Below are 23512 nucleotides of genomic sequence, written 5' to 3' on the forward strand. Positions count from 1 at the left end.
AAACTTTGGGTTGTTTTTCCCCTCCCTTCAAGGTATCAAATTTCGCCTCCCTGTTTGCTCAAGCACTGCCACGGGATGCCCACTCAACTCCGTATTACTACGCCCGGCCCCAGAGCCTGCCTTTGAACTACCAAGACCGGAATGCTCAGTCTGGCCAGAATTCTGCCAGTATGGGGAGTAGTGGAATCAGCAGCCTCGGCATGTATGCCCCGAATGGGCCAACACCAACCCCGCAGTCATTTCTTCCAGGGTAAATGAACATTTTTCATGTTGCCGATAACCGTGCAGAGAGACCTGTTTCAATATATAGCAGTCAGAGGTGACAGTGAAGGCTTGCTGTTCAACGAAACTGGCCTGCATGGCAGCTGTCATCTTAACCTTGTACCATAGGTCAATTTGACTTTCATTTAAGCTTATTTTATATCCTGCATCTCAGTGCTTCTTAGGGTGGCATATGCTAAAATAGCAAAATCAATGGCAAGTCCAAAAAAAGATTAAAGAAAGCAGCAGTTAGAACAAACAGCGGAAACAACAGAGCAATAAAAACATTTCAGAGGGAATTAAAGCTGTTACAATTATGTTTTGAAAGACATCCAAGTAGTTTCCAGGCAAACCTATATGGGAAGAAGATTCCATAGATAGGTCACCACTGCTCTCCAGTCACTGTCCTTCAGGGTTGGTGGAACTGCTGTAGTTAATATACCTAAGACCAGGCTTCCTCAAACTGGGCCCTCCAGATGTTTTTGGCCTACAACTCCCATGATCCCTGGCTAGTAGGACCAGCGGTCAGGGATGATGGGAATTGTAGTCTCAAAACATCTGGAGGGCCGAGTTTGAGGAAGCCTCCCTAAGACCATACAATGATTCAAAGTAGTTATGGGGGGAAAGCACCTGAGGGGTAAGTGCACTTACCTGGGAGAAAGCCCCATTGAACTTAGCAAGACTTGCTTCTGAGTAAATGCGCATAAGACTGTATTGAAAGTCTTATTGATCAAAGGCAGCTATCCCCCCTCTCTCTGGACCACACTAGTGTTGTCTACAAGACAACACAGAGACACTCTGTCTTCTGTTAGTCAAAGATTATGCAAAACAGGAGTCCAGCCTTAATACTTGGTTAGAATATGAAGAAAGTAAACAGTTCTTAGCTGAATTTCAAGAAGATTGGTAATTCTTTGGACTCTGCTAGACTAGTAAAGAAAAAAGCAATTTATATGCATTGTTTGTGCAATGTAACATTGTGCCACCAGATGGCGACATAGAGTCCCATTTTTCTCTACTCGTTTTCCCTGTTTAAATTTACAACTCTTTAAACTGAAACACTTCTTTGATGTGTCCAGATCCAGCTTTGTTGCTGGAAAGGAAGTTATGGTTCTTTATAAGTCGCCTTTTGATATACTTGCTAACTCCCCCTCCCTGATACCTTCTAATGAAGGCAAGTGCAAGTATAGCTAGGGAAAGGGAAAAAGAGAGAGAGGGTATATAAAAGAGATGTGTTCATAATTACTGGTACTTGTTTATTTATGGCTTGCATATCGTGCCTTTCCACCAAAGAGCTGGAATTCAGGCAAAATTTTTGCTTGAAATCATTGGATGACAATTGCGTTTGCTCCAGCACCAAGGCAGAATTTTTGCAACGTGGCATTATCCCAAAGTGCCACGAGGAAGTAGTCATCGCATTGGGGATAGCACTACATCTTGGCTATGAGGTCAAGCTACTAGAATATCGAAGGAAGAGGCTTCCAAACTTTGTACACCAAACTAGTGGTTTGGGCTTATGGTTCAGCCTTTTTTTTGGGGGGGGGGGGACCAGCATTTTCTTCTCCTGCCTTTAAGTTCCAGGGAATTCAGGAAGAATTGTGGTTGCTCTTGCTTGCTTTTCCTTCTCAATGCCTCACAGTGGCACTGCAGGCACATTGCCACTTGCAAATTCCTTTCATGGGACCTTATAAGGGAAAAGAAGTGCTTTTTAATGTGAACTCCTAAGAAGCCTGTAGCTGCCCTATGCCACTAAGGGAGCTAACTCTCAACCAGTGCTTCTGGGTGACTAATCCTAGTGCTTTTTTCCTATTGGTTTCCCAGAGGTTCTGTCAGCCAATAAGGGCCCATGAGCCTTCCATAAGGACAAAAGGGGTGTTGAGATCTGGCCCTTCCTCTCTTATGGGAGTTATGGGAGGCTTTTCTACTCATTTTCACTTCTAAACCACCATATTGGGATAGGGTGATAACAGATTTTAGGTGCTTGTAGAGAGAGCTCTGAGGTTATGTCTGGAAGATCTTTGTTTTCATTAACAACATTCTAGGATGTCATCCTGAGGGGCGATTGCTTTTGTATGTTCCATATATGATGACTGGGAGAGCTGAAAATCTGTCTTGCTTTTTAATTCCCATATTTTTGAAATACCAGAGGCAGTCGTCCCACTTTCCTGAAACTTGCAGCTTAATTTGAGATCCAAGAGTGCAAAAACAACATCAACAACTTTCAGGGATGTCCTATCTGGTCTGAAATATATTTCCCTGAACAATTTGTTTCAGAAATGTTTGGTGTTGGATAAGTTCTAATAAGCTTAGCAGGCTTATCTTGCTGCTCTTGATCTGGGAAGCTGGCTTGCCCTTTCCCATGGTATATCTTAGCAACTTGACCCTGACTGTACCCAAAATAAGGTGCTAACCCAAATATGATGATGCTTATCCATGAGAATTCAAGGTAAGAAACATCTGTTTCCATGAGCAGGGCTGAGTTACCAAAATAAAATAAGAGCAATTGCTTTTCTATCTGCATTGACCTATTAGAGGTGTCAGAACATTAAGCTGAAGCAACTTTTTGGCTGGTCTCAAAATTGTAGAACAATCACAGTCACCCTGCTGAAGTGAGAGACCCTTTATTTTTATGATTGTTTTAGAAATTAGCAATTTTCCCACTGCAAATATTTATCAGGAATTATTTTCAAATGATTCTTTTATTTTTGCAGGGCTGCATTAGCCGTAGTTGGAATCACAGCAAAGTAATCTGGCTCTGAAAGGGTAGTTGAAATTTCTGAGGTGCTTTATGCACTCTGTTGCAACATTAGTAGGCATGCAACAAGTACCTTTTCTATGTAACTGTCAAGAACTGCAAAATGGTGAATTTCTAAATGCATTATCAAAGATACTTGGCCATGATAATTCCTTCTGCATCTGCCTATTTTTTTGAGCTGAAATTTCGCAGAAATATAAGTAGTTTTGCTATAAGTAAGACAACTCAATAGTTACATTATAGCTTTTATTTCTGCAGACAATCCTATCAACGTGCAGGCGTGGGAGATTGCCTTCGGCAGCAGCTGGGGGCACGACTTGCCTGGACTTTAACCGCAGGCCAGCCTACATTACAGAACTCTACCTCAAAAGGGCTCTCAACCACTGTTTCACGTAATCTGCCAAGGTCAAGGCGGGAAGGGGACATAACGGGTGAGAAAAATACATTTCATTGTTTGTTCTTTATATTCTTGCGTCACAGTGCTTAGCTCAGATTGGGATGTTTCAGCTTTGACCTTGATACCAGCTGATAACAATTCCCAGGAAAATTGTGTACACACAGGTTCTGCTACAGGAACACTAGTTGTCTGAAATCTTAGCTACCTGAACACAAAGACTCATACCCAAACCTCACTACAAAAATGGCTGGTTCAAGTATCTCCAAATAGCTGGAGTCTGCCCACTTTCTTCCTCCTATGTTTTGCTGGTCGGCGCAGAATATATATATATATATATATATATGTATGTATTCTCAAATGAAAGCCTTAATGAGTTCATTGGAACTTACTTCCAAGTAAGAGGGTATTGGATTGCAGCATAAATGTACCCCCTTCCCCAGTATTCAGATATTTCCTGAGGCTCAAACTATATGAAGCTTCATGTTTTTTACCCATTTGAAAATCGAAAAACAAAAAATAACCAGCAGAAAACCAAAAGTAATTTAAGGGATTAAGTTGAGGAATGACAATTTGGGGAAAACGTATCTGCATTTCTCACTTCCGTCCCCTTACCCTGGCTGTAGGCATAAAAATAGCTTTGGGGAGGCACTTTTGAGCTGAAGAACAATTGGAAAGGAAAGGGTTAAAAAAACCCCAATCTCTGGCTTAAACTCCAGCATTGTAAGGCTGCTTTGAGTTATTTAGATGATGTCATGTCACACTTAGTTTGAACCTTAGTCTAATAATGAGACTATACCCCACGGCAAACCGTTTTTGAAACCTAAGTGATTTTGTGTGCCACCAAAATAAGTTACTTGGGTCTTTGCTTCATAAAAAAATGGCTAATGTGCTAAGAACCAAAGTCACATGAGTGTGCTTTGCTACCACTGGGGGAACACCAATAAAGTGGTGCTGGGACAGTGAGGTTGACCTCTGAATTTGAGGCACGTAGTTTGGTTATCTTCTGCCTTGGATAACTCTTCCTGTGTTCCAGAAACTACTTTTATAGGCATCGTTGAAATTGATGGCTCTGCCTCCTATGGGCATCACCCTGTGCTGAGATCATCAGTTGGCTTTCTGCCTCTTTAGTTTTGTTTCCAATTGCTCTCTTACAGGACTCTGGAAGAAAAAGGCTAAGCACGGCATTTGCCCATTTGTGGAGTTAGGTAGTGGGGAGGGTTTTGCTTCAGTGCCCGAGCTACATATATTTAAATGTGGACATATAGATTTTTTAAAATTTAAAAATGCATTAAATTTACGATTTCACTTCAAAACCATTTTTGTTTATGTTTAAAGTGCAAAGTGATTCTGATCATATTGCTGGAAATCAGTATCAACACTATGCACTCTAAAGAAGATAAGCTAAATTTGTACAGATGTGTAATAAAGTGGAATTTGTCACTGAGGGTGGTATCAAATATTAGGCATTATAACAGTTTATCCACTGCCTTCACTGAACTTAAGTATCTTTAGTCCATTGACTGTAAAGGGGCGACTCTGAGTACAGTTGTACCTTGGAACAGTCACTTCTAGGTTTGCGGTGTTTGGGAACTAAGCTGTTTGAAAACCAAGGTATGACTCTATGCCTAAGTATTTAAGAACAACACTAGAAGGTGCCTGGTATAATCTCACTACAACAAATTATAGTTCATTCTTGCACTACCCCAATCATTGGTACATTTTTCATTTAGAAGAGAGGTTAGTTTTTTAAAAGCTGGCTGTAAATGACCTTGTAGAACACTCTTGAGTTTTCTCAGTAACTTTCTGGAAAAAAATTATATTGCATAAAACATTTTCTTGCCTTCCTCTGCAAAACCTGCACTTTGACAATCTAATGGAGTTCCTCTATTTTTAGCCCTCATCACCCTTAAAACCTGGTTGATATTGTGGTGCCACAGATACAGTATGATGTGAATAGAGCCTTGGATAGCAGTGGCTTACACAGACAGCGGGGGGAGGGGGGAGAAACCATCTCCATTTCTTAATTTATTGTGTTTATGTTGTGCCAGTAAAAAAAACATTTATTCATTCTGTCTGGCAAGATGTAACAGAAGGAACAGATGCATTCTGCCATTATATTATGTAGCTGCTACTAAATAAATTCATATTCCAAATTAAGGCCTTTTTAAAAAAAGAAAGCAGATGGGTTTAGTGCACGTATTGGGTATGGGAGAAACTCCTGCCTGTAACTCTGCAGAGCTGCTGCCAGTCTGTGTAGGAAATACTTAATTAGACCAATGGTCTGACCTAGGAACATGGGAAGCTGCGTTTACAAAGTCGTTGAAAACGTTGGCGTAAAGCTCATCACAAAGTGTCATAAGCTGCTTGTCTTGTACCTAACCCCCCCCCCCCCAGAGTCTTTTTTTGGAGGCTATTACAGGTAATACTTTGGGTTATAATGTCCGCTTTTCCAGTCGCAAAGAGTGGATATGCATGTAGAAACATCCCAAAATTGGGGCTACTAGGAGTTACGTTTGACTCGTTGCATGAATTTTTAAACTGGCCCAAGGCTGTAAAGTATTAAGTTTGCTTTGTTTACGTACATGTGGTGGTTATTTTCGTAGCAAAAAATATTTGAAAAATTGGATATGACTTTGTCTGAAATATTGATTTGGTTTTAGATAGCAAAATAATGGTAAATATGGAACTGTGCTCCTGTTTGCTGACTCACTTTAGGACTCGAATTCTATGCAGTTATACCCTGAAGAGATGCAGGTGGCGCTGTGGTCTAAACCACAGAGCCTAGAGCTTGCCAGTCAGAAGGTCAGCGGTTCAAATCCCCATGACGGAGTGAGCTCCCATTGCTCAGTCCCTGCTCTTGCCAACCTAGCAGTTCGAAAGCACATCAAAGTGCAAGTAGATAAATAGGTACCCCTCTGGTGGGAAGGTAAACGGCGTTTCCGTGTGCTGCTCTGGTTCGCCAGAAGCAGCTTAGTCATGCTGGCCACATGACCCGGAAGCTGTCTGCAGACAAATGCCGGCTCCCTCAGCCTACAGAGCGAAATGAGCGCCGCAACCCTAGAGTCGTCCACGACTGGACTTAACGGTCAGGGGTCCCTTTACCTTTATACCCTGAAGAATGAGCTAGGTTGATTGAACTCAGTGGGTCATATTTCGAACTAAATATAGTTAGGCTTTGGCTGTTAAAATGGCAAACATAATTCTTAAATATCCTGCATGTAGCTTAATCTGTTTGTTTTCCCCCACTTTTCAGGCTCTGTTGAAATAACAGAGGCATATCTTGTGAGAGACATTTTATACGTCTTCCAGGGAATAGATGGCAAAATCATCAAAATGTTCAATTCAGAGAACTGTTACAAAGTAGACGGAAAGGTACAGTAAAGATCTTATACCTGTTTTATATAGATAGTCTGCACACAGGGAGAGGGAGGGGAAACTGTTCAGTATATCCACTCTTTTCAATTATTCTTTTGCCTTGGTTTTAATTTTGCTTTTTTTTTAATGTTTCTATCATTGTTGGCATCTAAGGCAGTTGGCAGTAAACCAGTAACATAAAAACAACAGATAAAAATCAGAAGTGCACTTAATACACAGTTAAATGGTAAAAGGAACAATAAAAATATCCCTAAAAGCATTATTAACAGCAATATTATGAGCAGCATTCTCATCCCATCCACCCCCAGCAAAAAACCCCACAGTGAATTAAATCATTACCAAACAAAAGCCCAAAAGAACAGACTTTGCCTGGTGTCTACAAGATAGCAACAATGTCCTTGGAAGGGCATTGAACATTTGGCCACAACCACAGAACCACCTGTTCCCACACGAATCTCTACAGCAGCTGAGATTTATCAGAGGCTTTTTTTCCAGGGAGTTTTATCTGTGGAGTTTAGGAGGGTAGTTTATAGAAATACCCTGTTCTTCAGATAGCCCTGTATTTAAAAACTCACTTCAAGCTGTCAACCCACATGAGTGAGATACTTTTTTAAAAAATTGATTACTTATACATAATCCAGTCAAGCAACAGTGTATAGAGGGAAATTGGAGGTAGCCTGAGGGAGAGAGTTTAGTTATGAGTATTTGAGAGAGGCGTTCCTTCTTTAAGGGTCAGTATATAAAATGTGAGGATTACTTCAGGAGCCACAAACGTAACTGAAGGCTGCTTCCCATAGAATGATTTAGACTGAGTCATGGGAAGTAGTTGAAATGCTACCCATTTGGAGACAATAGTGCTTTCTAGGAATAAGAAGAAGATAGAGAACCAATAATAAACTGGTCCAGGGAACACAGGAGGCTGGCACAGGGAATCTAGCCCTCCAGATGTTGGACTTCTTCCTTGACCATTGGTCATGCTGCCTAGGGCTGATGAGGGTTGGAGCCCAACATCTGTAGGGACACATGAACCATCCGGACTTACTTGTTTAATTTGCTTAAAACATTTTTACTCGACTCTTAAGGCAAAAAAGACTCTTAGAGCAGCTTACAAAATCTGTAATAGCACAATTCATAGTTGCAAGCTTACAATTTAGAGAGCAGGACAAAAGTAGAGAATCCATTTTGAGTCTTGCCGCAACAGATTTATAGTGGATATGGAAATATCTGGCATAAGACCTGATTTGTTATCATGCCTGGTTCTGTTCCTCATTTAGAAGTAACTGCTTAATAGAATATTCTTTCTGTTGAAGATCAACAATACAGAATGTGATCAACACCTTGTCAGATTCTAGTAGAAAATTGGATTTATGCCTTCCCTTGCTCATTAGAGCTTGTTTCATTCTACGCTTATTTAATTCCAGTCTTCCAACTATTTGTTCATCATTTATTTCTTAACACTTTAGGTGAACATTTCCAAGTCTCTGAGAGATACAACAAGCCGGCTTGCTGAATTAGGGTGGCTGCATAACAAAATAAGAAAGTATACTGACCAGAGGAGCGTGGAACGTGCATTTGGATTAGTGGGTCAGGTATGTGGGCAAAACCCAGAAGTCTTCAAAATATTTGGTTTTGTTTATTTTGTTTGTTGTTGTTGTTTTGCTTGACAGGATGTTACTGGTGTGTCAGATCTGTTGGTATGGGATGAGAGACCTGGCAATAGACAGGAAATAACACTAGAACTTGTGGACCTCCAGTGAAGCTGAATATTGGAATATTGACGACAAATAAAAGTAGTTCATGCCACACACGGTTGAATTATGGAACTTGCTCCCACTGGAGGCAGTGATGGCACCAACCTGGATGGCTTTGAAAGAGGATTAGGCAAATTCATGAAGAACAAGACTGTCAGTGGCTACTGTCCTCAATTGTAATGTTCTACCTCTATTGTCAGGGACGTGGGTGGTGCTGTGGGTTAAACCACAGAGCCTAGGGCTTGCTGATCAGAAGGTCGGCGTTTCGAATCCCCGCGACGGGGTGAGCTCCCATTGTTCGGTCCCAGCTCCTGCGCACCTAGCAGTTCGAAAGCACGCCAGTGCAAATAGATAAATAGGGAAGGTAAACGGCGTTTCCGTGCGCTGCTCTGGTTCGCCAGAAGCGGCTTAGTCATGCTGGCCACATGACCCGGAAGCTGTACGCCGGCTCCCTCGGCCAATAAAGTGAGATGAGCGCCGCAACCCCAGAGTCGGCCACGACTGGACCTAATGGTCAGGGGTCCCTTTACCTTACCTCTATTGTCAGAGGAATCATGCTTCTGAGTACCAGTTGATGGAACTACAGGTGGGCAGAGTGCTATTGCACTCAGCTTGCAGGCTGCCCACAGGCATCTGGTTGGCCACTGTGAGAACAGAATGCTGTACTAGATAGCCAGCTGGCCTGATCCAGCGGGTTCTTCATCTCTTCTTATTATGCAGAATGAGGCAACACTCTCAGGTGCTGGGATGGGGAGCAGAAGCACATGGGGGAGGGTTTCTGGTGTGGATCTTAATGCACAGGTTGGTTTGTGCTGGGAGAGACGTTCTGTTAGGTATTGTGGTCCCGAGCCATATAGTTTGAAACCCAGAAAATACATAGGCAGCCGCTGCAGTTGGGCCAGAACAGTTTATATGTGGTGTGATCATCTGGGCCCAGTGGTTATTCTGGCTGCTGCAACTGTGCAGTAGCTCCTGTTTCTGAATGTCTTTAAAGGCAGCCCACGTACAGCCTTAATTGCAGTCATTTTTGTTATGGGTTTTATTTGAGTTTATTTTACCAGTTTCTCATTTGGTTTGATTTTGTATTTTGTCCAGGACACTTGCTATCTCATAGCTGTCAACTTTTCCCTTTTCTTGCGAGGAATCCTATTCGGAATAAGGGAATTTCCTTTGAAAAAGGGGAAATGTTGACAGCTATGTACTATCTGTACATTTCTAATGAATGAACGCAGTTATAGTTTAGTGGCAAATTTTATCTTAATAACTCTGCAGGAGTTTTGTTTTTATTAGTCACCCAGTGGCTCTTTATACTCCCCACCCCATTGAACTGAAACATTTCATGCCACTTGGGAGTGCTTTTGTATGACCTCTTGAATTTCAAAGGTTAACTTGCTGAAGTTTATCCAAAGACCCAAAATCAGTGGTCAGGTTGTATGCAAGTCATTCAGAGCTCTTTAGAATGTATATTAACTGATTCCTTTTGTTCTTGTCTTACAGAGTTTTTGTGCTGCCTTAAACCAGGAACTCAAAGAATACTACAGGCTACTGTCTGTTTTACACTCACAGGTAAATAATTACAGTGGTACCCCGCAAGATGAATGCCTCGCAAGACGAAAAACTCGCTAGACGAAAGGGTTTTTCGTTTTTTGAGTTGCTTCGCAAGACGAATTTCCCTATGGGCTTGCGCCTTTTTTTTAAAACCGCCAATGCATTCCTATGGGAAACCGTCAATACACATTGGTGCTTCGCAAGACGAAAAAACTCGTAGAACGAAAAAACTCACAGAACGAATTAATTTCGTCTTGCGGGGCACCACTGTACTTCTGTTTTTTTGCTTGAGTCCAACAAGTTAGTTGAAAATATGACTTGATAAACTATTTTCATCTGTAACAGGCTTGTAAAATAGCTACTCACTTGTGAAGAACAAGACCTGATTCCAGGGTAGCACATTTTTGTAACTTTGGCTCTTCTTTCTGTTTCCTAACATACTCTATATGTTGCTTATGTTGTTTTGCATGGGCAAATGAGCCTGTAAACCTTTTCCTTATTTAAAAGTTTGCTATGTAATACTTCCCATGTATTTAGCTAACAGAAATGTTTGCAACATTATGTTACAATCATACTGCTTTTACAGTAACACTGTTGAAACTTTATGGTGAACTCTTACAAAACAATTTTTTTTTCTTTCAGAATTTTCTCACTGTCCTGCCATTCATCATTTTGTATTTATCTGCTCTTTGATTTATTTTCAAATTATAGCTTTCAGCTACCCTACCCATTCTTTATATTACAACTGTAACATTTCTTTCAATCTAAGCATTATTTTTTTAAAATGCCAAAACATATTAGGCATGTGTACATCTGGGGTTAGAAATTAAAGCTTGTAGCAGAGGAAAGCTTGAAGGGCTTCTATTATTGATTAAATCTTCTTCTTTGCCCCTTGTTGTTCTTAGTTGCAGGTAGAAGATGATCAAGGTGTAAATTTGGGGATTGAGAGTAGTTTAACACTTCGGCGTCTCTTAGTTTGGACATACGATCCTAAGATAAGATTGAAGACACTTGCAGCACTTGTTGACCACTGTCAAGGTTTGTCGGTAGATATTTACAGCTACACATGGTGTGAAAATGAATGTTAAAATGGCAGGAGCTCTTCCGCTTAGAAATATGATTTCCAGGAAATTGCATTAATAGTATTACTATTGGGAGGGGTGTGTGTGTGCAGAAATGGATGATTCCAAGAACCTTTACATGTAGATATCATTCCAGTGGATATAGATGGAGTTAACTTACTGTTCAAATAATGCCATTTATCTCTGTAGCTGAAAGCACTGCATGCATTCATCATAACTTCTTTTTACTACGTATAATTACCCTTATGGTGGCAATATTGTTTTGCATCTCATATATTTTGCATTTAAAAGTGAGATTATTACGTGGTTGATTTAAGACTGTTCATCTCTATTAGTGACTAGGAGTATTTTGGTAATCGGTATAAGCTTTAAAGGCAGGCACTGGATGAGTGCTAATAATAATAATAATAATAATAATAATAATAAATTTTATTTATATCCCGCCCCCCCCCCAGCCGATGCCGGGCTCAGGGCGGCTAACAACAATAAAAGTATAGCACAAACAACACTCTAAAATCATTCATTATAAAATTAATTAATTCAAGCCACTGGCAACCATTGGGCCAGAGCTCCGCGAAGATTGCTGAGGGAGGGAGTCAGGCTGTGCCCTGGCCAAAGGCCTGGTGGAACAATTCTGTTTTGCAGGCCCTGTGGAAAGATGTCAAGTCCTGCAGGGCCCTGGTCTCTTGTGACAGAGTGTTCCACCAGATCGGAGCCATGTTTAAGGCATGGGCTTTGGGAATACATGCTTCCTGCCTTCCCCTTCTAGCCTGGACCGTAACTACATGTTACGGTGGCTTCCACCGGAAAACAGCCACATTTGCTTGTTTGGGACCCTGAAGGGGCTCCCTCCCACAACTGTCTCTGCAGGCAGGGAAGGTTAAAAAGTAATGAAGTCTTGGTTCACCTTACCTTTCCCTGCCATCCTGAGAAATAGAATGCCTAGCTTCTGGCTACCAGGTACGATGCCATAACCCCTTTCTTCCAACAAAGAACTGTGGCTGTTGAAGGCAGCATGTGATCTGCTGTTAACCATAGTTAAGGCCTCAGGAGTGTTACATGTCCGCTGGCGCTAGGAAAGATTTATTAGCAGAATACAGAAGCTATCCTCACTTAACCTCACAAGATGTAGATTGCTCTCAAAATTTTAAAGGAAGTGTGTTTAGTTTCCATTTCCATTTTCCCTTTTTTGTATTCTGTCTATAAGACGCCCCCATGTGTAAGATGCCCCCTATTTTGGGGGACTCAGATTTAAGAAAATGGGGGGAGATATATCTGTGTATAAGACGCCCCCTAATTTTTTGACATTTTTAGGGAGAAAACCTAGTCTTAAACATGGAAAAATATGGTATATGCATTTTTGCTTGCAGCCTGCCCTTCCCAGAGATCCAGGTGACAAACCTGCCAACATAGCGACCTCTTTATGATGGGGAAGATGCCAGCGTATTATTTTTTCTCTCCCTGTCTGTCAGGATAGTTGAAGATAGGGAGAGGCATGCTAGTTGCTTCTTTGACCCCTTATTAAAAGTATGGAGGCAGGGGGCATATTTTCATTCTGCAGCACAGGTGAGGAACCTGTGGCCCGCCAACTATTGTGGAATTACAACTCCCATCAACCCCAACCAGCACAGTTAAGGGTCAGAGGCGGTGGGAATTGGAGTCCAACAACATCTGGAGGGACACATGTTTCCTACCACTGCTCTATAGCATTTGGGGGGAATGCCCTGGCCAGTGGCTACTTCATCATGCTATCAGATCCACTTTCTCACTCAGTCCAGAAGCTCTCTAGAGGAACCAAAGAGCTGCCTTTCCATTCCCTGTCTTCCCATGTGGATGAAATAATTATGAAGCATTTCCCGCTCTAAAGAAGGCTCTAATGAAGTAGACATTAGTGCTCTGCTTCTTGTGCTCTGTGCGCTATTTTTACTTGTAGCTATGGCAATCTCTTAGCAATTTTGGTGCTCTTCCAACTTCTCTGAACTCCCTCAAAAAAAATATTAGGCACAATGGTAAATTTGTCTCTGCCTTTGAAGAATGCTCTTCCAACGCCAGATAGCTGCTTCGTAATGAAATTTGGTGTATGACAAAGCTGCAGATGTAGCATTAGTTTTCCAGGTAGGTGAAAATGTATGTTTAAATTTTCCTCTGTGTGTCATGTTTCTCCAGGAAGAAAAGGTGGTGAACTTGCATCAGCTGTTCATGCCTACAGTAAAACAGGCGACCCCTACATGAGATCCCTGGTGCAGCATATTCTTGGCCTTGTGTCGCATCCTGTCTTGAATTTCCTTTATCGTTGGATTTATGATGGGGAATTGGAGGACACCTACCATGAAGTAAGTTCTATAAACTGTTCACTAACATGAGGTCTGCTTTCTGTTTCCCATTTTGTGTAAAACTAAGCCGCTGAAACCCTTCTTTCACAATTGTGGAACTGAACCTACGCTGTAGAAAATTAAGAGGAGACATGACTAGGCAGAAAAAGTTGACATTTATACTGGAAATAGAGTTGCATGTAAAGAACTTGTGCATCACTTCAGTTTAGACACTGTGGCCAGAATCCAAAGAACCATGGGGTTAGTTTGGTGTGCCCAGTTTATTGTGCTTGCAAAAACAACAGTGGTAACAAAGGAACGCAGGTGGCGCTGTGGTCTAAACCACTGAATCTCTTGGGCTTGCTAATCAGAAGGTTGGCGGTTCGAATCCGCGCAATGGGGTGAGTTCCCGTGGCTCTGTCCCAACTTCTGCCAACAGTTTGAAAGCACACCAGTGCAGGTAGATAAATAGGTACCGCTGCAGTGGGAAGGTAAACGGCATTTCCATGCGCTCTGGTACTCGTCACAGTCTTCTGTGCGCCTGTAGCAGTTTAGTCATGCTGGCCACATGACCCGGAAAGCTGTCTGCAGACAAATGCCAGGTTCCTTGGCCTGAAAAGTGAGATGAGCACCGCAACCCCACAGTTGCCTTTGACTGGCCTGAACCATCCAGGTGTCCCTTACCTTACCTTACCTTACCTTACCAGTGGTAACATATCACAGGTAGAACTTGTATTTTGTTTCGTTCTTAACTATGCCAGCATTTTTTAATGGCCTGGTGTTAAATCTTTGGTGAAATAGCAAATAAGTAGTCAGGATTGAATATACAAGCTGACTAGTTGCAGTGCAGTGTAGTAAGCCACATGTCATTGCTTTGGGCTGAAGCATTCATTCCCACATAAATCTGGTAAAGAAGAGCCAGCGATAGATTTGAGATGTGACTTCAGTTTATGCCCAGGCCAGACTAGACTTAGATGATCATTTTGCCCTGTACTGCTTTTTTTGCATCAGTGAGATCAGTTTTTACAATATAAACTTCTTTGGAACTTTTATCAACAAAATAAACTTCCATGAGTTGTATAAATCCCTTGGGTGAAAGCCCCAATAAACTCTACTGCAGTGACTATATTCTAGTGAACACAACCCCTACAATAAGCTTGTCATATAGAAAAAAGAGAGGTTAATTACAATGGGGCATATGAATGTGTGGGTTCCCCTCCATCATATCCTAGCACTTACCCTCTGGGATACTGATTGCCATTGTAAACAAGCTCTTAATTTCCCCGTAAGAAAATCACCCTTTTTATCTGTTGGTTGGAAGGCCTTGGCATTTGTTCATCAGTTAGATTGTACCATGATTTCCCATTTCTCCTGCACTCCTTTCTATACAAGATATAATAGCAAAACTCAAAGAACCTTGAATGGGTACAGTGAATCAATAAAATAATTATATTGCAATTATGTTCTGACCTTGGTTTCCTTCACCCTTCCCAAGATCTCGTTTTCACGGGATTAATTATAAAATGCTCTTCTCTCTCTTTGTATTTTTTACTAGATGTTTTCTAAATACATTAATTGCATGTTACTTTGCCCTGGTTATAAAATGAGGGCTTTTATAACTCCCAAAGATGATTGAATTGTCTGATGGATTTTGAAATTATATTTTTCTCATTAATACTCCAATTAAAGCTCTATGCCAGTTGCCAAAGGGGACTATGGTAATAAATTTAAGAAGCTGATTTTTTTGATATTATTTTTTAAAATGCATGTTATATCTGCTTTTTTATATTAATGCATTAGTATTGTTTTCTAACATAGTTGTCATGTTTTCAAGTTTTACATTTGGTTTCTAGGGCACTTTTGAATGAATCTACCCCTGTTCTCTTCCCCACTGCCTCCATGCATACCTTGTTTGCACCTGGAACATAACAGCTGAACAAGGAAATGTTACATTTATTTGACTGAAGGGTCTCACACAGTTGGCATTATATACAGTGGTACCTCAGGTTACATAGGCTTCAGGTTACATACGCTTCAGGTTACAGACTCCGCTAACCCAGAAATAGTGCTTCAGGTTAAGAACTTTGCTTCAGGATGAGAACAGAAATCGTGCTCCGGCGGTGCGGCAGCAGCGGGAGGCCCCATTAGCTAAAGTGGTGCTTCAGGTTAAGAACAGTTTCAGGTTAAGTACGGACCTCCGGAACGAATTAAGTACTTAACCTGAGGTACTACTGTAATGAGCTGTATTGGAAGTGTTGTTAGTTATAGTGAAGTCATTGCTGTGCCATTCTTATGTGACTAATGTATTTTGGTTCAGATTGCACTGTATCACACTGCTAAATGATTATAGCATATGCCACCTTCAGTAAACAACTCTGAGACACTTTATCCATTCAACATTTCAGATCCATGTGTTTCAGTATCAAAATGCTGCTGACCTGAAATAGTGGGGTGCAGTGAACTTACAAATTATTTAAAAGTGACTTAGTAGCTTATAGCTAGCAGGTGGTTTAGGTGAATTTTCTTGGTGGGTCTTAAAAGACTGGTTATTGTCTATACTGTGGTTCACGTTTAATTGTACATATTAGAACAAACAGCTGGTGGTGCTTTATACATTATGCAGATAACATCCCAGCTGATACTATTCCTGATAGCTTTCGAAAAGGAAGGTTTCTGTCTCTACCTAAATAATGTCTCTCTGATTCTCTGTCTTAAAATGTATACATAACACTTACGTTTTTTAAAAAAAAATTAAGTATTTTTAAATTTTGTGTTCACAGTTCTTTGTAGCTTCAGATCCCGCAGTGAAAACAGATCGGTTGTGGCACGACAAATACACATTGCGGAAGTCCATGATTCCTTCTTTTATTACAATGGATCACTCAAGAAAGGTATGAAGGAAAAGGACCTTCCCCCTTATTTCTAGATTGACCTTTTCAGCTATTAATAACAGACATACAAGTGCAGAGGGGACCATTCTTTGTACTTTAGACGTAAGTATGGCTCCAGACAGGGGCACAGTGAATCAGAATTCATACAAATAGACCTTTCTTAGCACTCAGTCAGTCATGTTATTTGTATATTGTACTGCTTTTCCAAAGCTGAAAACCATGATCACGGTAGCTTGCTGTATAAAAAATGATGTACAGACATGACAAAAGTAATCATAACAACGAATAAAACATCAGAAAGTACAGAATTAAATCAAACTATTTCCACATAAACCATAAGAAGATACAAAATTAATATAAATAATAACAACACCACACCTCCACAACAAAGCCACCTAAACTATAAAGCAGCCCCAAAGTCTCTTCAGCAGCCTCAGCTTTTGTAGCTGGAGTCAGTAAGGGCCCCACCCTCCTAGGCCAGGTGGGGAAAATCCTGCAAGGCCTGGAGCAGGTCTTCACAGGACTCGCACCCATGTATCATTTCTTATGGTAAATTATCAGATGATCTCTGTGTTGGCAAGAAACTAACCCCTAAACTGAGCTGAATGCTCCTGACTGTTGCTGACTGTTGCTGTGGGCCTCCTTCATGGCTGCCTTTAACACTAGTGGGCCGATACGATAGGTGCTTCTCCTCACCTGTGATTTCCGTCAGAATATTTCAAATATCTCTCAGTCTAGAAAACACAGTTGGAATGCACAGCGGTTCTTTTGAATATGATTTGTTTTAATATCTGCCTTGGTTTGGTTTTTACATGCTGGTGAAAGCAAGCAGGGATAGCCTAGCCATGGTGATCCCACAAACCTCTCAGATGGATTACCATAATATGTGGGGTTGTCCTTAAAGATGACATGCAGAACTCAGCTGCCAGAATATTGATGAGTGCAACCAGAGTTGTTCATGTTTATGCCTATCATGAGAGATCTGCATTGGCTGCTGGTTCAGTTTTGAGCTAAGTTTAAGGTGCTGGTGCTTATCTTGGAACAGCCCTAAATGGCTTGGAACCCATATGCAGTGGATGCTCGGGTTGAGAACGTGATCTGTGCGGGAAGCACATTCGCAACCCCCAGCGCCCGCAGCACTGCATCTGCGCATACGCAGGTTGTGTTTTGGTGCTTCTGCGCATGCGCAAAGCGCCGAAACCCAGAAGTAACCCGTTCCAGTACTTGCGGGTTCGGCGCGATGCGCAACCCGAAGCATCTGTAACCTGAGGTATGACTGTACCTAAAACAGCACCTCTTCCCATACTAGCCTATCTGTGGCTTAAGATCTCCTACAGTGCCCATGCACCAAGTATCCTCTTCATAAGAGGCATATTGCACTTCCACAAAAGAGGAGCCTTTTCTGCAATGGTCCCTTGACTTTGGAATGCCCTTTGGACGCCAACAGGACAAGCTTTTCAGCTTGCTCAGGCATTCTAGATTCAGGTGATTTGGGACTTTTGTCCTCTTCTGCTTTTTAGGGTCTCTCTCCCCCCCCCCCAGGTTTTCAATTCACTTTTTGTAAGTTTGCATTATGTTTATTTGTTGGGTGTAAATTGTATTTATACATTGTGTGAACTTTAGTCACAACTGTCCTTGAATCTTTTGATGAAGGACAGTTGAGAAATAAAAATAGTGTGCTATTTATTTATGCTGACTTAGTAAGTGAAATATACTTGCTGAAAATGTACTGTTTCTCTTTATAAAACCTTTAAAGAATAACTTCTGAAGATGCCTTGCATTTATATTTAGGTTCTCCTAATAGGAAAATCCATAAACTTCTTGCATCAGGTTTGTCATGACCAAAGTCCATCATCAAAGATGATAGCTGTGGCCAAATCTGCAGAATCTCCAAAAGATGGTATGAAATTAGAATAAGAGTATTGTATCATTATGCACTTTGAGTGTCACATAACAGAATACCTGCTTTGTTTGTACACATCACTCTAGAAGAACCACATTAGCCTTGTTTCTGACCTTGTTGATTTTGCAAATAATCTCTGCCTGAAACTATATGAAGTTCAAATGTGGGAGCTTTGTGGGGTGAGATCTTTGGCCAATGCACTGAGTAAACACTATCCTTGCAGTCTACATGGTATCTGTGAAAGAACCTTTCGTAATCCTGCCAACTTGGATGGCAGCCCTTGGATAATTGTAGGATGTATGTAGGAAGTGCAGCCCTTATGGGAGAAAAGAGTGATACCTGTTTGTAAAACCCCAATATTGCATCGTACCACCTTTGAGGGGAGCTGTTTTTTGCACTTCTGGTATTGTACATCTACATGTAGGATGATTCCATGTGGGCATATGAAGTTGTTAGTACAAATGACCACTTCCCCATTGCATTGTGACTGTTACCGTTAAAATATAATCATGTGATAACTCCTACTGGGCAATTCAGTTTGATGCAGATTCCACCAAGTGGCATCTGAAAAATATACCATGTTCTAGGAAGAACTTGTATCTTGCTTTTTCGTAAGTCTCCTCAAATCTCTTCCTAACTTCTTATTTACATTTAATTGTTTAATTTGCACTAAAGCATTTTAGGGTATGCTTATAAGAAATGTGGCATTTGATAAGTGCTACTTGGCCAGAACTTAGTGTCCATACTTTGATTATACCTTGCTTCTAAATGCAGCCACATGATTTATAATGTTCTGGTGTAGTGGTAGGTCGGTCTTTTTGTTCAGACATTGCTTGTTAGTTCAAGAAAGTCTTTGAGATAAGCTGCTAAGAATAGAATTTTTATTTGTCCGATAAACATCTTCAGTACTTGATGAAAAATATAAGCATTTATTAAAATGAATCGTATATTTTAAAAAGTCAGTTGCTCTTTCAACATTCCTTCAGCTTTCCTTTGCAGTGTCTAGTTTTTTTAAAAAAGAAAATAATAATTTTGTGTTTACATTTTTACCAATTTAAGCTGCAATCTACACTCTCACCTGAAGTAAGTCCCACTGAAATCAATGGGGCTTTTCTATAGACTGGTACAGGATGGCACGGGTAATAACTATTGCCTCAGTTCAGCTGTAGTCATGCTTTGCTGTTTGCAACGAATAGAGATGTGCAGTTCTATGTGGTCAAATGAGATCTGCTCTTTTACCTCTACATCTGCTTGGGCAGATACCCCTTTAGCTAGCTTTAAGAAATAGTGAGTTATATAATGAATTGAGAGTGCATAGATCTTAATATTCCATTAGGTGGACGTTTTCTAGCCTTAATTACATTAATTTAGTAGCTTTTAAAAGCGAGCTTGATAAAAAGAGAGCAATGTTTTTCACAAAGATAATGACTGATTTTGCTTTGTTGTGGTCACCTTCTTAGACTGCAATCTTTTGTAAGCTTACCTGGAAGCAAACCCCTTTGAGCACAGTGGCACTTACTTGTGGCTAGATTATGCTGCACATCTAGTCCATCTCTTTGTTCTTGGCTTCCCCCTATGGTTTGTTTGAAGAGAAGCAAACCATGAGTGCTGGTTTGCATGTAATGCTAAACCACTGCTGTGGCTTGTTTCCTTCCAGCTTGGCAAAAGGAAGAGCTGGGGGGACGGGACGATCTGAGTAGGGTGCACTAGCATTAGTATTGCAAAGCTACCTCTAAAATGTTTCTTACAGTTTAAGAATATGAAGTAGTTACTGTAGCTTTTGTGTTGATAGAATATTTTATTTCAGAAGATAACGCATTCTGAAAATTCTACATTTAGGACCCTATAAAATTCAGGTGTATCCTATCCCTTCCCATTCCCTAGCAAGCCATGGTATTACTGAACTAATGTGTAGAAACTCAAGTCAATTATGTGTTTTCAGAGGTGAAATTTAGTAATTGTACACTGCTCTCATTTAATAATAATAATAATAATATATAGATAGATAGATAGATAGATAGAGTACATATCTGCAGTCTTGGTAACCATTTTCTTCTTCTTGTAACAGCTGCTGAAATGTTCACGGATTTGGAAAACGCATTTCAGGGAAAAATAGATGCTGCATATTTTGAGACTAGCAAATACTTGCTAGATGTTCTCAATAAAAAGTACAATTTACTGGAGCACATGCAGGCCATGAGGCGCTACTTACTTCTCGGTCAAGGAGATTTTATCAGGCACTTAATGGACTTGCTTAAGTAAGTGAATGTGGATTGTAATGTTATTGAATTTAAATGTTTGTACTGGAAGAGAAGATTGATTGAAATCCAAAATAGGGTTTTGTTAAGCCTCTGGCCCAACAATAAAACTTATGATTAAAATACAAATGTACTTTATTGCTTCTATTAATATGTTCAGTGTTGTGTTATGCTGCTTTAGGTTCAGTATACAGTGGTGCCCCGCAAGACAAATGCCTCGGAAGACGAAAAACTCGCAAAACGAAAGAGTCTTTCGTTTTCTGAGCTGCTTTGCAAGACGGATTTCCCTATGGGCTTGCTTCGCAAGACGAAACATCTTGCACCTTTTTTTTTTAAACCGCCAATGCATTCCTATGGGAAACCGTCAATACACATTGGTGCTTCGCAAGACGAAAAAACTTGTAGAACGAAAAAACTCGCAGAACGAATTAATTTCGTCTTGCGGGGCACCACTGTATAGTATTAACAAAGCAATGCTTTAGCTTTTATATTGGGTAATACTTGGTTCTTTCAGGTTCTAAGTGGAACAGAATTGCCAGATGTTGAAAAACACTGCTCTTCCACAAATAAATGGTATTGCTAGTGTTGTGTCCAACAAAGCCATTCCAAGGGGACTTCCCCTCCCTCTCTTCTCCCTTCACACCCAAATCTGCTCTGGGTGGTTGGGGTTTGGGGGTGCATGGGGGAGAGGTTGGGGAAGTTCCATTGCACAAGCAAAAGTCCTTGCACTAATGGAATAGCTGTTGGGTGCAACCTATAATCTTGAATTCTACATATGATATTGGGCTGGTTCCCATGTCACATTGAGCCACCGTGAGAAACAAACCATGGCTTGCCATGAGTGAGCAGTGTCCTGTTGTACGCTGCTCAATTCTTCCTCTTAAATGATTGACGGTTTTTGACTGAGGACTGCTTGACTGTTAAGGAGCAATTGAGTAGCATGCAAGGACACCCTTATTATTCACTATAAGCCATGGCTTATTTCTACTTAGTTTACCATGACATATGAACCAGTTCATTAAATGTATAATCTGTTCGTAAACCATGTCCATGCTTAATGGCCCCAAATTTAATGACTGTAAACATTATGCAACAAGACTTTTACGCACACATACATGAGGGTGGAGAACAGGTGTAATCTATTACTTGACTTACTTAGCCTCAGACATAGTTGGCAGCATATTACAACTTTTTAAGGGCTGGGAGGGGTTCTGCTCTTATCTCCTTCTCCCATTTCCCTTTCTATTGTGTCCTATCTTATTTAGGATTACCATCATTTTTATAACAACACAAATCCTTTCAGTTTTTCAGTTATTTCAATGTGCAGGTGACTAAATACACACAAGGGAGATAGCTCAGTCAGTAGAGCATTAGACTATTAATATCAGGGCCGTGGGTTTGAACCCCACACTGGGCAAAACTTTCCTGCAATCCATCTCTACAATTCTGCGATTGCTGGAAATATTTTTGCTCTTTGCAGAGCAGTCATTCTAGTTTTTGTGTTCATTGTGTATGAGCATGGCAACAGCATCTCCGACTTGCATCTCCTATGTGCCTGACCTCCCATCTGTTGGTTGAATGTGTGCATAGTGTTCAACTCCAGTTGCATTTTTAGAGTCTTGTGTGCATACGTTTAATTGATGTTGTGTCACAGTTGCGGTGTCCCTCCCCAACCCCACAAACAGAGTTTATCTGTAGAATAGGCTAAGGCCGATGAAGGGCAGGGCTCAAGACTACCAGTGGGTATCTCATTTTGTGTGTGCTGGCCTGTTTGTTGGAGAGGTAATGGGTTGCGCCCACTGTTCTGGAGAAACAGTAGCGAAGCCATAGACTTATAACTTAAAGTTGGTACTTTGCATTATTGTACAATCCCCAACCTTCAGGCTTTTCCAGTTCTCTTTGTCTCATTCCACCTATAGGCTAATCTAGAAGTACTAGGGACCTAAATTCAGATTTGCTTGGGCTTTAACTATTCAGTAGCTGCTGCCACTGAATAACATTCTGATCAGCAGAAAGTGAAGACTGACCTTTGATGAACATATCAAAATATATTCATCTTAAATGTGCACTTAAATCTACAGCTTTTAAACTTAGATCCTGTATTTAACATCAAACCCCCACATCTGCCTCCCTTGGTGCCAGTATTTTTTAAAAGCATATTGGGCTTTCCCTTAGGATGGGGTTTTTAAAGTATAAAGGCAGGCTTCCTGCATGTCGTCGCATTCCTTTCCCCCACCATAATGCTGATTTTTCATTACAAAAGAGTCCATTTACTTGCCAGACATCAAAGAGATGTCTGTTTGTCCAAGAGCTGAATTGATGTAGCATCTCTGCACTAAAGTGCAGCAGCATAATGATGAGACGTGAAATCAGTACGCTTTGGTGCGTCAAGCAGCGAAGGGGCATGTTTTAGTGCAAAGAAATATCTTTTGACGTGGAATTTTAAATTTACTGTTTCAAGTTTATCGAGAACATTAGCTTAGAACCCTCCGTTTTCTTTGGTGATAGAATTTAAACTGAAATGCCCAAGTTACTTGTTAGAATTTGGAGAGATTCTGCTTTCATTTTATTACTCTTTTGAAATGCTTTTAGAACTTAGGGTTGACCAAATCTTGACATCGTTACTGCAGTTTTTGGTCTAAACAGTGGCTGTTTCTCAAATATTCAGACAGAGGCGGTTGTTCTGAAACTAAAGCCACTTTCCTATCAATGCTCCCTCAAGCTTAACCTTCTTCTTTCCCCACCCCAAATTTACTTATCCGCATTTGCACAAAACCCTGTCAGCTTGATTATGGGAAGTTCTTTAAATAAGAAAACTATTTTTTAAAAATAAAATAAAATTGGTTGCCTCCTATCCAAAAGGATATTACTGAATAGAAAAACCATGATGGACATGAGTATAGTGGTACCTTGGTTCTCAAATTTAATCCATTCCGGGAGTCCGTTTGACTCCCAAAACCATTCAAAAACCAAGGCGCGGCT

At 40.7% G+C, this 23512-nt stretch overlaps 1 protein-coding gene across 1 annotated transcript in view; it reads left to right on the forward strand.

Annotated features, from left to right (window-relative positions):
* The window catches only part of TUBGCP3 (tubulin gamma complex component 3), a 56163-nt gene that overhangs the window by 16522 nt on the left and 16129 nt on the right, over nt 1–23512 (forward strand). The window contains exons 5-14 of the mRNA XM_083437734.1: nt 33–250; nt 3272–3444; nt 6664–6782; nt 8249–8374; nt 10034–10102; nt 10990–11122; nt 13333–13499; nt 16259–16369; nt 18161–18269; nt 20341–20530. Of these exons, the coding sequence (XP_083293860.1) occupies nt 33–250; nt 3272–3444; nt 6664–6782; nt 8249–8374; nt 10034–10102; nt 10990–11122; nt 13333–13499; nt 16259–16369; nt 18161–18269; nt 20341–20530 (1415 nt within the window). The remainder of the gene's footprint in view (nt 1–32; nt 251–3271; nt 3445–6663; nt 6783–8248; nt 8375–10033; nt 10103–10989; nt 11123–13332; nt 13500–16258; nt 16370–18160; nt 18270–20340; nt 20531–23512) is intronic.

The sequence above is a fragment of the Podarcis tiliguerta genome (genome assembly GCF_965153285.1).
Source record: "Podarcis tiliguerta genome assembly, chromosome: 4".
Lineage (NCBI taxonomy): Eukaryota > Metazoa > Chordata > Lepidosauria > Squamata > Lacertidae > Podarcis > Podarcis tiliguerta.